At 57.6% G+C, this 16,574-nt stretch overlaps 1 protein-coding gene across 10 annotated transcripts in view; it reads left to right on the forward strand.

Moving 5' to 3' along the window:
• The window catches only part of CHKA (choline kinase alpha), a 58,166-nt gene that overhangs the window by 30,244 nt on the left and 11,348 nt on the right, over positions 1–16,574 (forward strand). For 5 of the 10 annotated variants that reach the window (XR_002341423.2, XM_005660610.4, XM_005660611.4 and 2 more), the window contains 6 exons: positions 1,984–2,037; positions 9,321–9,434; positions 13,106–13,239; positions 13,581–13,685; positions 14,740–14,798; positions 16,140–16,227. Coding sequence is in view for 8 of the 10 variants with exons in the window: in XM_005660610.4 (XP_005660667.2) it covers positions 1,984–2,037; positions 9,321–9,434; positions 13,106–13,239; positions 13,581–13,685; positions 14,740–14,798; positions 16,140–16,227 (554 nt within the window). In the remaining 2 variants the exon portion in view is untranslated. Of the gene's footprint in view, positions 1–205; positions 1,007–1,983; positions 2,038–9,320; positions 9,435–13,105; positions 13,240–13,580; positions 13,686–14,739; positions 14,799–16,139; positions 16,228–16,574 lie in introns of those variants that run through there. The other 5 variants (XR_014836763.1, XM_005660612.4, XM_085010572.1 and 2 more) reach the window with 2 other exon arrangements.

The raw sequence follows: 16,574 nt of genomic DNA on the forward strand, positions 1-16,574 counted from the left end.
ACAAGAAGTTGCAGTGAGACATCCAAATTCCTTCTTTGTCTTTTCCTACAAAGTATCACTATATAATATATCAGATTATAGGACTTTTTTGGTTCTTAACTCTCTTTGGGGAGAAAAAGCACAAGGACTTAACTATTTGGGGGCATTTCAGCCCCTTTTGGCCTCCTAATCAACATGGTAGCCAGCTCTTCACTCCTGGGAACACGGAGGTGAGTTCGTCCGTAGCTGGTCTCCACCGCCCTGTTGCTCCTTGAGCCAGCCTGCCCTGAGCTCCACGGTGCGGGAGTGTATAATTTAGTCGTGCCGTCTGAAAAGTAGAGTGAGCTCATCGCTTTGGGGGAAGACCAACAATAAATAAATAAATACATAAAAAATAAATGAAAAGCTTCATCAGGAGCTTGTAGGCCACCGAGGAGAGGCCCCAACTAAAGGCCTAAAGTCAGGGTGCCTTCAGGAGCGTAGCTGGGAGTCAAGCAAGGAGGAAAGCTCTCATGGCGCCTAGTTCCTCCTCCCTGGGGTTATCGCGGTGGCTCTCAGGCCATCAGCAAAAGTCTCAAAGTGTTTCTGTGGTATTTTCATTTTTGTAGCTTTCATTGTATCGGGATTTAACCTGTAACATCTTCCATCAGAGAAATGCAGGTTACACAAATGAAAAGGTCGGGTAGCCCCCATTTGTACTCGCTGTACTTTGTACAAAGTGTACTTAACTGTGCGTTAAAGATATTATTGAATAGCTTGTGTACAAGTGCAAGTCTTTTTGCAGACGCTTCACATAAACATGCATATTTATTTTGTTTACTTTCCCATGGAGTCACCCAGAACATGTACTGTTTTCACAGAACATGCGTCAGAATGTCTGTGGAAGGGTAGTTCCGTGTCCTGGATGCGAGCTTTTTGATTGGTGCTAGAGTAGCTGGTGTTGCTTAACGTGGCATTTTCCCCCTGTCCACGCTTTTTTCTACCCTTGGGACAGGCTGTTTTTGATAAAGCTGTGGAATATGGAAAGGTACGTTTTCGTGGGATGTTAAAGAATTTTTGCCTTAAAATTTTTAAAGAGCTTCCTTTATGGACTTCTGTGTCTGACTTAAGCAGATGTAGTTTAATTTTTCTAGGGGTGATATTTGAGAATAAAATTTTGACGTGACATGTAAAATTTGACTTGCTTTTCACTATCCCCTGATTAGAGATACCATGACAGTTTTTAAAGCACTTGGGGTGGGGGGTTGCTTTTAAAAGATAAGCTCGGCCATGAAGAAAGGACGTAGCCAGAGCGGCTTAGGGTGGTTCATGGTCCGGGCGTGTTAGTGGCAGAGTCCTGGTTACCAGTGATGTGCAATTTCATTGAGGAAAGTGATGTAGACGCATCTCTTAATACGTTAACACATGAAATTGGTCGAGGCCGTTATTGCATTTGCTCGGTCCTCTTCTTGGTGGAGGAAGAACCCACAGGGAGCTGGGGGCAGCCTGACGAGCGGGTCCGGCAGTGAGTGCGGCGAGGTGCAGGCTCGGCCATGCAGACCCTGCCCGCCCGGGGGGCGTCCCCTCTCCCACCCGGTGCTGCCCACGGCCTGTGCGCGTGCCCTGCCCTGCAGGAGGAGAGCCTGCCTGGGGCTGCTGCAGCCCCGAGGGCCCCGCCTGGCTCGATTGGCCTGGCCTGGCGTCCTGAGAAGAGCGCTCTGCATCGACTTTCCTCCAACAATGAAATTGTGAAACGGTTCTCGGGATGGTGGCGAGACACACGGCTGCTTGGCCTCATCAGCACAGCCCCTTTCTTGTAAAGAAACGCAGCGCTTCCTCGGGTGTTGGTGCTAGTGCTGGACACTGGTGGTGCCTTTAGATCGTACCGGTGGCATCAGTGGGCTGAGAACCCTCGTTAAAGACCTGTGATGCTTTGTAAGCCCTGACTGTTGTGATGGTTGCAGAGGTGGTGTCTGCTCAGTGTTCCCCATCTCACCGGAAGTGTTTGCTTTTTCTCATCCATAGAGGTCCTGTAATAAGGAGGGATCCGAACAAGCTCAGAAAGAAAATGAATTTCAAGTAAGTAATTCAGTCCATCCTGCACCCCTCTGAGGTTGAAGCTGGGGTTAGCCGACCCCGCCCCCGGCGCCCCTTCCTGCCCCCGTAGAGCCTGGTGTGTCTGGCCCGGAGGACGGGCTCTTGGGCTGTTGGGAGCCACCTCAGTGAGACCCAGCAAGCGACGGGGCTCCCTGTCCTCCCGGGAGTGCAGGGAGTGGACGTCTGGTGCCTCTAGGGCAGTCTAAACAGTGTTTGGGTTGCCAAGAGACAGTGGCTTGCAGTGCCCTTTGTGCATGATAGTCTCGTGTCGCAGTGACCTGGCCTTCCTTCTGCGCCGTGACCGTCACTGCCCACGTGTCCCCTTGGCCGCCCTTCCCCGGGGGCTGGTGGGAGTGATTTTTCCTCTGCAAGGTACCCACGTCCTAAGGGCTTCTTCCTGAACCGTGAGATTGGGGTTTCAGCAGCCCCGCTCTGAAATGCACGGCGTCGGGAGCGCTCGGGGGCCAGAGCGCCTGCTGACCACCTGTCCCCTCGTGGAGGCTCAGTGGTGGGGAGTCTGGAGCGGTGGCCGCCACACGCCAGGCAGCCGAGGCCTCTTCAGACGCAGGCTCACATCTGAGCGGGGAGGGGTGTCGCGCACACACGTATAAACGGAGGCACACACCTAAGTGGAGTGGTTCTACTAAGTGTGTAAGCACGCAGCAGATGTTCGAAAGAGGTGAGGTTAAAAAGAGCATGCTGGCGTTTCTCCTCACGTCGTGAGTGTTGCGCCCTGGCCCTGCCCTGGAGCCCGTGCTCTAGAGCCCCCGGAATTTGCTGTCTGCGTGGCCCTGACGGAGCCCTTGGTGGGAAGTGACTGACCAGCCGTCTTCAGCCCCCCCAGGCGGTTCGTGTGCAGCCCTCGGACATCCTGGCGGTTGAAACTGTTGGGACACCAAATCCATGACATGCGACGTTCCCCAGGACGGGGATCGAATCTGCCGTGACCGCAGCGGGAGCTCCCCCCTGGTCTTCTTTCTAGGCTCATTCTCCGAATGTCCTCAGTACTCGGTGTCCCCACGATTTGGCCCCAGGCTTTATCCCCACCCTCCACCCCCCACCTGGACCAGACCTTGTCCTAGTGTTTCTCCTGGAGGCCAAGCGCTCGCGGTTGTTCCTCCGGCCCACACTCCTGCTTGGGAGAAAGGCCAGCTGCCACCTGTCTCCTGGGGGGGTCTCACCAGGTCCAGGACTCAACCCCCACACCGCCCACCAGCAAGGTCTCACTCTGTCCTCCTTTCCTAACCGGGAAGCCAGGGGTCGTCTCTGACACCCCCACGCCCACACCACAAGTCTGGGGTGGTTTCCTCTGAACCCTGCCTTGGATCGTGTGCTTTCTCTCCACCTGGACTAGCCACCTAGTCTGAGCTGCCACCAGCTCCTCTCCAGGCTCCCGCGTCCACTCTTGTTCCCCACAAACCACTCCCTTCATTGTTGCCAGAGCCATGCTCCCCTGGCCGTGCCAGCCCCCAGTCCTTTGGTGGTGGTCCCTCTGCCTGGGCCCAAGTTAGGTGGGTTCTGTCCTGCTGGATCCCCAGGGCCTGACCCTGCGGAGGCCCCAGCCGCATCTCCCACCATCCTGCCCTAAACTGTGGGGTTCCGTTCCTGCCCCAGGGCCTTTGCACATGCTGCTGCTGCTTCTGGCTGCAGTGCTGCCTTCTTCACCCAGTTCCCACCCCCCACTCCTACTTAGAACTGCCGTCTCAGCTGGGAGGTTCCTGCCGCAGGGAGTCCCGTCCTGCCCTTTGAGCTGGCTTTGCTCTTCAACTCCCTGCCCCTGGCACCCTCTCCTCTTCTCTGCCCGCTCCATGGCTGTCAGTTTTCAGCATTACGTGCTCAGAGTCTGCTGGTCATGGGAGAGTCTTAACTCAGGCGGAGACCTGGCTGCCTCCTGCTGTTCCCCTCCGGCTCTGATGCCTGGAGTAAAGTGGGTGCGGGGTAGGGTCACTGCAGGTGGCTGTTGCTCTGGGATGGCCTGCCCCTTGGTGCTGGGACACACACTCCACGTCCCTTCCTCTCGTGGGTCCAAGACGCCCTCGCCTCAGGTGACATGTGGGTGGCCGCCGGCTGGGGTCCAGCAGTCATAGGCGCTGTCGTCTTGTTTGGGATCCTTTTGGGTCAGAGCGGGGAAGGGGGTTGTCTTCTCTGAGCCTCTTTGAGTGGCTGGTCTCTGTCCCCTCTGGAGGCCTGTGTCCCAGGGCCCCCCTCCCCACAGCCCCCCGGGGGAGATTCTCTCCATCACCCCGGTGCTTCAGGGCCACTGGCGGGTTTGGGGTCTTCCTGCTCCTTCCTCGGTCCTGCTTCCAAACCAGTTCCCCTCTGTTGAAAGGCCCAGTTCCAGCCCCTCACCCCTCCTGGGAGCCCCTGGTTTTGGGTGGGTTCCGAATCTGGCTCACTCCTTGAACGCGGCCGCCTCCTGCCCTCTCTGGGCCTGGGCCCCTGCAGCCCGGCCTCCCAGCCCAGGCCTGGCTCTGCTTCCCTCTGTGGTGCCGAGGGCCTGCGCTCCCCGCGGGGCTCGCCTCCCGGCTTCCCTCCTCTGACTCCCTCCCCACCCTAGATGTGGATGGAACCTCTTTCTTTTTTTTTTTTTTTTTTTAATATTCTGAGGCTTTTATTTAAATTGAAGCGTAGTTGGTTTGCACTGGTGTGTTGCTTTCTGCTGCACAGCATCGTGATTCAGTTACATGTATAGATAACGTTCTTTTTAAAAAAAAAAAAAATACATTCTTTTTTGTTATGGTTTGGAGCCTCATTCTTTGGTGGCTGCTATTTTCTCGTCCCTCGTCCTTCCGCTGCCTGGCCCTCCCCTCACGCTCCAGACTCCAGCTCTTCTCCCTCCCCGGGTGGGTCACTTTCCTCCCTGCCGGCCTCCCCCTTGTTGGCAAGGCTGCCTGAGCACACAGGCTGCGTCCTCACTTGCCAGTCTCTCTTTTTGGAAAAAAGTTTGGAAATACCGGTCAGTACAAGAATAATGTATTACGCACCTTTATTCCCGCCACACAGAATGAGTAACTTATTTTGTCATATTGCTTGCTTTCAGTCTTTTTAGCATGCATTTATTTGTTTTTAACTTTTTTTTGGAAACTAATTATAGACTTAGAGGAAAATTGCCAAAATAGTACAGGCGGTTCCTGTGCACCAGCTTCCCTGGGGGCTGACATATTCCACAGCCGAAGGACGGGGATTGGACCTGGGAGACCAGCTCTGGGGCAGGTGCACCCCACGAGTGTGGATCCCTCACGGTCTCTGCGAGGGGGCGGGCCCTTTCTCCTGTCCCGACCAGGGTTTAGCCAGGACCCAGCATCGCATCGGTGGTGTTTCTCCTTAGCCTTTATCCGTCTGTGCTTTCCCTGTCTCGGTGCTTGTGACCAGCCCTGGGCAGCCATTTGGTCCAACGTCCTCAGAGTCCAGGCTGGCTCATCTTTTCTCATGATTGGAATGAGGTTATGCGTTTTTGGCAAGAGAAATGCAGTTATGTCCTCCTAAGAAGTTCGTAATCTCGGAGTTCCTGTCGTGGTGCAGTGGTTAACGAATCCGACTAGGAACCATGAGGTTGCAGGTTCGATCCCTGGCCTCGCTCAGAGGGTTAAGGATCTGGCGTTGCCGTGAGCTGTGGCATAAGTTGCAGACGCGGCTCGGATCCTGAGTGGCTGTGGCTGTGGTGTAGGCCAGCAGCTGTAGCTCCGATTCAACCCCTAGCCTGGGAACCTCCATGTGCTGCGGGTGTGGCCCTAAAAAGCAAAAAAACCAAAAACCACACAGATGAAGTGAAAAGTCAGTCTAACGCCTTCACACACCTCCCGCTCCCAGTCCCCTCCCCCTCTTCTGCTCGCTCTGCACTGGCCCCAGTCTGACGCCTGTCCCCACTGCTCCCTCAGCCATCCTTGGTTTTGTCACCCCTGACTTCTGTGTTGCTAAATCCAGCGGCCACTTTCCTTCGACCCCTGTTCATCGTCTCCGCAGCCCCTGACACAGGACACGCTCTCCTGTCCTGAGGGCAGGTGTCCTCACCTCCCCTGCCCCTCCTGCTGCCCCCTGGGCATTAGGTGCTTGTGGGTGAGGTGTAAACCTCCGTTGGAGCATCAGATGTCAGCTTTTTGTTGCTTTTTAAAATGAAATAGAGTAGAAAACATTAGAACGCCTTGCACAGTTGTGAGCATGTTAGGTTTTGGGGGTGTGGAGGTGCCCAGGACGTGTGTTTCTCGCCGCAGGCTATAAGTGCTGGGACCTCTCGGGCTCCATGCTGCTTCCTCCCCTTCGGCCAGTTCGTTGGCTTTAACACGGGCCGTGCACTGAGGACTTGGTGTCCAGCTCAGACCTCCTGGGAAGCCCAGGCCCCCAGCAGCCCCACTGGCCTCTCCAGGCTAGTTGGTCCTCTTCCTTGACTGCTCTGCTCTGCACATCGGCGCCCCTAGGCCTTGCTCTGCACCCCTCAGGGCCCGTGTTTCTGCTTGCAGGTGGCCGCCCAGTCATGGAGCCCTTTGCCCCCCCATTCCCGCAGGTGCCCCCATCTGCCCACAGCCCTATTCTGTTCCAGCTGCTTCTCTCCCTGGAACGTGGCTGCCACGCAGGCAGCGGCCGGGTGTGTCTTATTGTTTCCCTGTGGCTCACACGCTGCTGGGCCCAGAGCACACATCTGGTGACTGGGACGTGGGTTATGCGTGGATGCTTCTGAAGCCGACGGAACAGCTTCAGGTTGAGGTTGCTCTTCTCCCCTGAGAAAGCGGGGCGGGCTGAGGCTGGATGGCCAGGCCCGGGCCCCTGCCTCCTGCCCCAGGCTCGCTTTCCTTGGCGCAGAGACCTCTGGCCCCTGCTGTCCTTCGTGACCTCCCCGTCTCTCTCGCGTGTCACTTGGCATTCTCTGTCATTTTCTTCCTCTCCGAATTCTTCGCTCTGCTCACCAGCCCCCCCGAACTGTCACATCCCCGAGGAGCACAGGTGCTTCTTGCTCGCCGTGCTCAGAGCACTGCTGCAGGGCAGGACCAAGTCAAGTCTCTGCCCCTCTCGCCGCCCTCCTAGCGGCGGGCTGACCCAGCGCCCAGGGTCGGGGACAGCGCGGGTTCCGTCCCAGTGCCCGTGACAGTGCCACGGGGGCAGTCAGCGCCCAGCACTGAGTGGACCCTGAAGTCACACAGAGGGCTTTGGGGCTGCGTGTAAAACAGACACTCCCAACTTACGGGGCTGTTGGGGATCAGGTACACGCGTGTGTCTTACATAGTGCCAGCCCCGAGCCCTTCAGCTTAGTCACTGCGTGGAAGTAAGTTGAAAAACCAGGAGTTCTCTTGTGGCACAGTGGGTTAAGGGTCCAGTGTTGTCCACTGCAGCAGCTTGGATTGCTGCTGTGGTGCAGGTTCGATCCCTGACCTGGGAATGTCCACACGCTGTGGGTGCTGCCCCAAAAAGGGTCAAAAAACCAAATTTAAATTCCAACAAAATCCTGGCCACCTGGGACAGAGGGAGTCCTGAACCTGCTCTTCGGGCACGGTCGGGGGTGGCCTGGAAATTTGAGGAGGGAGGCTCTATCCAGGGCAAGGGCTGCCAAGGGCCCTGGCGTGGGCCCGAGCCCAGCGCCCTCTTGTCCACGGTGCCAGCCTCCGCTCGCTCGTGCGGGCGGCAACAGAGTTTGAGAGACACTTTTCAGAGCTTCGGGTTCACTCCCCGGGGTGTCTCTGAGGCTGGACCTGAGGTAAATGGGGCCAGCCCTGACCCTGCCTCCAGCACAGGTTTGCTGTGAGGTCAGGTGAGAGGGTGGAAACATCTCGCCAGCTCAGTAGAGCTGTTAGGGGTTTGCTGTCATTCTCTAAGGGTTTAAGACATAAAACCCGTCTGATGGCAAATCCTCCTCTAAAACCCGTCAGCGCGATAGATCGATGCTGTGTCTGGATGGTTATTATCTTGGTCTGTTCAGGCTGCCAGGAGAATCTCCCCGGGGGCGGGGTGCAGCCAACAGACACTTCTTCCTCACAGCTCTGGAGGCTGGAGGTCCAGGGTCAGGTGCCCACACGCCTGGGGCTTGGGGACGGCCCCCCTTGGCCTGCAGGTGCCGCCGTCCCGTGGTGCCCTCGCACGGCAGAGAAAGGGGGCGAGCGCGCGCACCTGGGCTTGGTGCCTGGCATCGTGGGTACAAAACCGCGAGCTAGGGGGTAGCGGTCGAGCCCCACGCGGTGGTGCCGGTCAGCTGGTAGCGGCGGGGATTACACAGCACGGTGGCTGGTTACCGGCACACCCTTTCTCCCCCCAGATGTAGCAGTGACTGAACGTTTTTTAATGTGGCCCCATATCCTTTGGAAGTGGCTTTTCGTTTTTCTTTTCTGTTTTCTTCTCATGGGCTTTAGAATCTTGTCCCTCGCCGCCTAATGCGTCTGTCCTCTTGAGCCTCCCAGTCCGTTTTTGGTCCCAGGAGTGGGTTTCCAGTGCCCTGTTTTGCTTTGAACAGTGCTTCTCTGAGATCCCGTTCCCCACAGCACCCCCCCCCCCAACAAGGGGTGAACGAGAATCACTTGAAAGCGTCGCCAGACCGTTCCCGCTGCCCTTCTGACTCGTCAGCAGCTCCAGCTGTAGGAGCTCGGGGGGCAGGACCCCTCCCCGTTCCTCCACCCCAGCAGGTGGAGACCTTTAAGCTCTAACTGGCTACTTCAGGGAAGAGGACGAGGGCGTAGATTTGAACTGAGTCGAAAAGATGGGTTTTGAGCAGAATGATCCGGATCCCACAGTAGCCAGAGAGGGAGGGAAGGCACCTTGAGTGCTCTGTGCAGGGTGCACGTTGGAACGAAACCCCGGCCCCAGGTCTGAATCGCTGACCCCTGTGCGCAGTGGCCCCCAGACCAGTTTCATAGCCGAGGGCGCTTTTTTGGCCCGTTTGCTTTCACTGGGCACTGTTGACCGAAGTTGACCGAAAAGCAGCTGAGCCGCCATCGGCATGGCTGGAATTGTTGTGGCCTTTGATGAGACGGCAGGGGTGAGGCTTATGTAAGTTTTAAAATAAATGGAAGCCATCAAATATTGATACTGTTCTATTTTTGGAACCAGTAACCTAAATTCCTCTTGAATTTAAAATCTCATCAATAGAGGGTGATGCTTGCCAGCATGGATCCTGCAAGTTACAAATCTGTTTCTTCGTGTTTGAAGTGGGGACGACGGTGACAGTGACAATGCCTGTCTTAGCGTTGCCGGGGCAGTGGAGGAGGCAGCCCGCGCGGGAGGGCTTTGGCGCCTGGCACAGGGCCACGCTCGGTAAATGTCTGGTGTGCTGCGGTCTGTTTCAGGGCGCCGAGGCCATGGTTCTGGAGAGCGTCATGTTTGCCATCCTGGCAGAGAGGTCGCTGGGGCCGAAGCTCTTTGGCATCTTCCCCCAAGGCCGCCTGGAGCAGTTCATCCCGGTAAGACGAGGGGGAGGCCGGTTGGGTGACGGGCACTGCAGGAGGAGGGCGGAGTCCTTGTCTCGTCCCCGACGAGCCCGAGGTGCTTTGGTCCAAAGCAGTAAATGTGACTTGTGTTACCACAGAAATAAAGAAAAGCACAGGTTCTATTGAATTTGTATCAGCACCTCCGTCTTTCCTGCAAGGATATATTCACCCGCATCAAAAGCACACGCCTCCCCTTGTTTGACCAAGCTTGGCATTCACTGCAGTTCTTACAGATGGGAGGTGTGTGGTGCCCTGCGTGGCCAGGAGACGGTGAGCATTTTTGAGCAGTAAAGTCTGTTTTAATTAAGGTGGGCACGCTGTTGTTTTAGACGTAATGCTATGGCCACTCGATAAGCTGCAGCACAGAGTAGACAACCTTTGTGTGTGCTGGGAAGCCAAAAACAACGACGTGTTTTCATGGTGGCCTGAGCCGGACCCAGACCCTCGCCAGGCCTGCTTGCGAACCTGACACCGCCTCCTGCCCTGAAACCTCCTCTCACCCCTTCCTCTCAGCTCCTGCCTTCGTTACAGCCCCAGCGCTCTGCCGAGTCTCTGGTCTTTGACTTTTGGGGGCCATGGCTGTTCTGTCCCTTGTCTCACGGTCCCCCCCGACTTTAAAGGCTCCCCTGCTCCCGTGTGCCCATCAGGCTCCTCCCAGATGCCAAGGCCCCCACCCCCTCTTTCCAGGAGTCACGCTGCCTTCCCTTCCTGTGGGGCCTTGTTTGCAGTTCTATGTGCATAGCCCCCGCCCAGCAGCCCCTCTAAAGAGCTCCTTGTGGGACCCCTCTGGGCCTGGTGACCCCCTCCTCTGGGTGGAGGCGTTGAGCCTTGCTGGCCTGTGTTTCCGGAAGGGCTCCCCCGCTGACCCCGGGAGCTCCTTGTGGACCAGGGGCTGCTGCCTCATGGGGTGTCTTGGCCACAAGAGGCCTCAGTGTGCAGGGCCACCCCGTGCCGCAGTGCAGGTGGTGTGGAGCTCAAGGACAGCTGGCTGGCGGGTGCTCCGCTTGTCAGGCCTGCCTCCAGCCAGGGCCGGGGGAGGGGTGCCCTCGCCTGGTTCACATGCAGCACCATGTGTGCCAGCTGCCAGCCTGGGGGTGTTTAAACGAATGCGCATTACCTTCCTGTGCTAGAGGGTACTTCCGTCTCCTCCCTGACACCTGGCTGTAGTTTTATTTATAATTTGCCCACTGAAGACAGTAATATCTGCAAGTTCCCACTGTGGCTTGTCTCTGTTGCATTGTCTGATCCCCAGCCTGGTGCAGTGGTTAAGGATCCGGCGTTGCCATGGCTGTGACTCAGCCGCAGATGCGGCTTGGATGCGGCCCTTGGCCTAGGAACTTCCATGTGCTGCTGGAGTGGCTGGAAAGAGGCGGGGGAAAGACAGCTCTCTCTAGCTTGAGACGCAATGAGATAGTAAAGCATTAGAAGGAATTCTTGAAATACGAAACGCTTTATGTGGTTGAAAGGGGCAGCACGGCTCCATTTTGAAGACACAGTCAAACCTAATGGCGGAAGACTGCAGTGGCTTCATACCAGTGTTTTCTCTCTTTTCTTTTTATGGCCGCACCCACAGCATGTGGAAGTTCCTGGGCCAGGGACTGAATCTGAGCCACAGCTGTGGCAGTGCTGGATCCTTAACCCGCTGTGCCTGGCCGGGGACAGAGCCCCCACCTCAGCAGCGACCTGAGACGCTGCAGTCAGATCTTTAGCCCACTGTGCCGCAGCAGGAGCTTCCAACACCATACCATTTCTAGACAGCCAAGGAAAAACACACATTACGGATTGTTTAATAAATAAAGGCACATGTGGTAAAACTTGTCTTTTTAGAGAAGGCAGGGGACCTGCGAAGACAGCTGCGAATAACGGGAGTGTCTCAAGGAGAAACGAAGCTGGCATCAGGACACGCAGGTTGTCGGTCTGTGGAATCGATACTGTTCTGGTTTTAAACTCAGAACTCTGGTTCTGTACTCACATTTACCACATAGTAAGGATTTTTTAAAAGTTCTTTCCAAGTACTAGGTTGAACCATATGAAACTGCCAGCGTTCACCTGTTTTTGCCCCCCAGAAATGGCGATTTTGGAGTTCCTGTCCTGGTGCAGCAGAAACGAATCCAAGTAGGAACCATGAGGTTGCGGGTTCGATCCCTGGCCTCGCTCAGTGGGTTAAGGATCCGGCGTTGCCGTGAGCTGTGGTGTAGGATCCCAGAGACGCAACTCGGATCCCACGCTGCTGTGGCTGTGGCGTAGGCTGGCATCTTTAGCTCCAACTGGACCCCTAGCTTGGGTACCTCCACATGCCGCAGGTGCAGCCCTAAAAAGCAAAAAAGCAAAAAAAAAAAAAAAAAGTGATTTCCTTTGGCTCAGCCTGGTACCGTATGTTCTTTCCAGGTTTATGCTTCACCTCTGCATGGGATGGGCTGAATTCCAGGGTCCCGTGTGAGCGTGTCCCTCAGCGGGCACGGGGAGCAGAGTGGTGTCTCATGGCTCTTTTGCAGGAACAGGAACTTGGATGCCAGGATGTGTTCGCCTTTGAGCATCTTAGCTTTACATTTTCCACGTCGCCCAACTGGTTGTGGCATTTTTTCCAGTGCCAAGTGAAAGCTGTGTGAGCTGCCTTGAGTCCTCCATGTCCCACTGCTAGGTGCCAAGTTCCCCGTCCTCGCTGAGACGCACTCACTGGATACCTGGCAGGGTCCAGGGCTGAGCCTTATGCTTCCAGGGAGCTCTTAGCTTTAGTCACAAGGCCCCTGCCGTTTGTCAAGACTCCCCTGGCTGGGTGCAAGCCTGGGGCCTTCTGCGGCGTCTGCTCTAGTTCCAAGCGCCCTGTCAAGGACTCAAGGTCATGGTTTCCGGTTGTTCAGAATACGGGAAACGCGCAGAGGTATGCGCGTGCCTTGGCCACGTAGGTTTAGAATGAGTGTGCAAGGCAGCCTTTGAGCTGTGGTTTCTCTAGCCTGGGGACACTCACTCCTGACCTCTCTGCTATACCTGTGGGTTTTCAGGAAAATAGGTCTTTGGGTTTCCGTGGGGATGTGGCCATTTGGAAGAGATAATAGGAGCACCCGCGGGGAGCTGAAAGGACAGTCGGGCCAGGTGCGGCCTCAGCTGCGTTCCGGGAGCCGGAGGAGGCCGGCCAGGTGCCCATCCGCTCCAGCCTTGCCTTCAGCTCTGCTGCGCCCGGGCTGGGTGCTGGGGCCGCCCCGAGGGTGGGTGGGAGAGGCGAGCAAGTGGCCTGGGCACCTTGGAAGCCCGCTCTGCACGTCACCCCTGTCCAGGGGGAGTGGCCAGCTGGTCGGTGAGCTGGACGCAGGTCACATTGGAAGCTCTGACCACCCGGCACTTTGAGCCTGGGGCACCGGCCCCCTTTGGGTGTGGGCAGCGTGATCCGAGGGCAGAACCACGGATGGTGGGATCATACGTGAGCAAGACCTTCCACAGGCAAAGGGTGCCAGCGACGTGGGCTTTGAGGAGGCCTGTCCCTCCCTGGGGAGGGCTGTCCCCGGGCACAGTGCCCACTGTGAAGGGATTTTGTGTGCAGACGAGATGTAGATGCCCTGCAGAGACACTTCTGACTCTGGGTTGTGTGCTCTCACTTCGAGGTTCTCTGGAGAAATGGCATTTTCTGACTCCCCTTTTTATTCCAGAGCCGGCGGCTAGAAACCGAGGAGCTGAGTCTGCCGGATATTTCTGCAGAAATAGCCGAGAAAATGGCGCGGTTTCATGGCATGAAGATGCCATTCAATAAGGAACCAAAGTGGCTTTTTGGAACAATGGAAAAGTAAGTGGTCCCGTCACGGCTCTGCCGTGTCCCCGCGGCTCCCGGGCTCCCGAGCTGCTCTCGCCGGCTGCCAGGCCGCCTGCCCCTGGCCTCGGTGCCAGGCCGGCCATCAGCGGGTACGTCTCAGGAGGACACCCTTCCTGCGTGGGAAAGTGACTCCCTGAAGCCGGAGAGGAGACGGCGGCCGCAGGGCGGGTTGGCCGGCCGGGGGGGATGCTGAGCCCGGCCCCTCCCTCCCTCCCCACCCCGTCCGGGCGGGAGGCCTGCGGGTTGCACGAGAGCCCCCAGAACAAGCCTCGGGGAACCAATCGCCGATCCTTTGCGTCTGCCTTTTTCGCAAGGTACCTGAACCAAGTACTGAGGACTAAGTTTCCCGGGGAGTCCAAAGCCAAGCCGCTCCGCAGGCTCCTCAGTTACAATCTGCCATTGGAGCTGGAACGCCTGCGGTGAGTGCTCTGCTCCATGTCCTGACTCAGTGGGGACATCCGTCCCGAAACGCACGTCTGGTCCACGTCACCACGCCTGCCGCTCCCGAACTTGCGACGCTCTGCCGCAGGCCTGGGGTTTTACGTTGGTTTGGGGGGCGAGTTTGAACAGATGGATTCTGGCGTCTGGCTTACCGTTTAGCAGGAACGGCGTCGCCGCTCCTGTGGCCACCCATGACGGCCTCACGGAGGAGGTGCGCTTCCGGGGGGACCAGTGACTGGGGCGGTAGGTTTGGGTTTTTTGGAAGCAAAAACCGGGAACCGCGGGGCAGGCTGGGGAGCGTGAGCGGATGCGGGGCTCGGTGGGGCCCAGGCGCGGGGTGGAGTAGGAAGCTGGGCTGCGGTTTCTGGGTAGAGGCCCCAGCGATGTCTGCACGGGGCGTGGCGGCAGGCTTCTCGAATTCAGAGTTCATCCATCGCCCGGGTGTTGCTGTCTCCAGCTCGAATCACTCGCGTCGTTGAGCGTCTGCTGTGCCGGCTTCGGGATGGCGCTGAGGAGGTGTGGCCAAGATATTCCTCAAGGAGGGTCTCTTGTTAGGAGGGAGAGAACAAGCAAAAAAACATCAAGCTGGGAAGAGAGCTATGAAAAAAAAGGAAAAAAGGTCCCATCATGGCTCAGCAGTAACGAACCCAGCGAGCATCCATGAGGGTGCGGGTTCGATCCCTGGCCTTGCTCAGTGGGTTAAGGATCTGGTGTTGCTGTGAGCTGTGGTGTAGGTTGCAGATGTGGCTCGGATCCTGCGTGACTGTGGCTGTGGTGTAGGCTGGCAGCTGTAGCTCCGATTGGACGCCTAGCCTGGGAACCTCCATAGGCTGCAGGTGCGGCCCTAAAAACAAACAAAAAAAAAAAAGCTCTGAAGGAAACCGGAGGTCAAAACAGACCGACCCGGAGGGCTCTGCCTGGGGTCCGCGGTCAGATGCACCGAGGAGGCCCCGGCGGGGGGAGCGTGCAGAGGTCCTGCCTCGGGAGGAGGCGGGAAGGTCTGGCGAGTAACAAACAGCCTTCCTTTTCCAGGTCCTTACTTGAATCCACTCCATCGCCAGTCGTGTTTTGTCACAACGACTGTCAGGAAGGTAAGGATTGCTGCCCGTCACGCGGACCCTGGGGCTTGTGTGTCGGCTGGGAGGCTGCCTCCCCTCCCGTGTGTGTGGTGAACGCCACGTGCCGTGAGGACGGGGCGGGACGGTGGCCCTGAGGCACCGCCGTGCTGGAAGCGTCGCAGGGCTGTGGGAAAGGACGAGGTCGAGTTTCACGCAGAACCACAGAAACGCCTCCAGGACACGTTCCGAGGAAGAAGTTTTAGGGAAGTGTAGGTTAGCACCCCGTTTCTGAAAGAGAAAATACCTGAGAATATTCGCTAAACCAGGGGCTGGGATAAAGGCAGCCACGCCTTTGTTCAGTGTTTCACAAGTGTGAGCGTGTCCGTCGGAAACAGCGCCAAGGAGCGAGTTGGGTGCGCGCTTCAGCCGCACGTCCGCGAAAACGGATGCAGAGAAACAGCGTGGGCCCTGTCCAAGGAAGACACGCGAATTCATGTAGCGTGGTCATGTTTTTAAGTCTGGATGTGTTTAAAAATAAAAATCCGCCCACGCCGATGCTGTGTGGCGCCGGCTGTGCCTTGTTCTTGCCCGCCCGGCACGGCTGGCTAAGGGCCGCCCTCAGCCCGTTCCAGGCTCTGCAGGTGGTTTTTTCTTTGAGGACAGGCTTGTCATCAACAAGATGTTAAGTTTGAGCCAAAATACCTTTTCCTACTTGACTGACCATCGCTGGGCAGGTCAGGCCAGGCAGGGTGCAGCCAGGTCAGTCGGAGCCTCGTGTGTTCGCAGGTGACGGTGACCTGTGACCGAGATGTGGCGCCTTGGGTGGGGCGGGGGGGGGGGTGGTCTCTGAACCTGCACCTGCAGAGCCAGCCTGGTGGCCAGCGCACTCAGCATCTACCCTTCAGGGACACACGTCGTAGGAACGCTGCTGGTGGGCTCCTGCTTGGGGAGAACCAGCCAAGGGCAAAGCAGTCGGGGGCCGGGGGTGGTGCTCGGAGCCTGTGGTAGCAGAGGACCCAGGACACAGCTGCCCAGCCGCCTCGGGGTGCCGGGGCCAGAGGGCTCCAAGCACCGGACAGGCCTTTGCCTTCCTGCCCCGTGTGAGGAAGGGGGAGCACAGCCCAGACGGCTGGGGTCCTGCTCTCGTTCCCTGCAGCCCAGGGCCTCCTGCTCTTGGGCTGCTGGGAACAGGGGCCTCGGGCCTGGCCGCCTGGGGTAGCGCGGCTCCTGCGCCCTGTCCCCTGCGCCCGCGTTCCGTGACGCGGGGCCATGTAGTCGGGATCCCCGAGAGGGTCAGAACCACCCTCGGCCCTGTGCTCTGAGGACCTGCCCTTTCGAGGACGTCAAGGTCACGTCATCCAAACCCTCTTACAGGCAATATCCTGCTGCTGGAAGGCAGGGAGAACTCCGAGAAGCAGAAACTCATGCTCATCGACTTCGAGTACAGCAGCTACAACTACAGGTAACGCCCAGCGTCCTCTTGGGACTCGGCTGTGGAACCAGGAGGAAACAGGCAACAGGGCCATTCCAGGTTGGAAGGTTCGTCCCTGGAAACCAGTGCTTTGTGTCCCAGTGGCCGCGGTGGCCACGTGGAGTGCACAGCCCGTTCTCAGCCTCGTTAGTGTGGGGCAGGGACGGGAGTCACCAGAATCCAGAATCTGGCCTTTGGTTGGTTTCACAGAAGCCTTGTGACGGTGGGTGGCCCTGAGCAGTGGCTCCAGACAGTGGGTCGGGGCGCTTTGGTGGCCGGTGGCTGCCCAGTTGGCGGTCCGGCTCGGGCCCGTCCTTCGGTGAGCGGGAGCTCGGGCA

The sequence above is a fragment of the Sus scrofa genome, chromosome 2, assembly GCF_054392235.1.
Source record: "Sus scrofa isolate SSC_HxYL_T2T_F1_AM1 chromosome 2, Sscrofa_HxYL_maternal_Yorkshire_Landrace_v2.0, whole genome shotgun sequence".
Lineage (NCBI taxonomy): Eukaryota > Metazoa > Chordata > Mammalia > Artiodactyla > Suidae > Sus > Sus scrofa.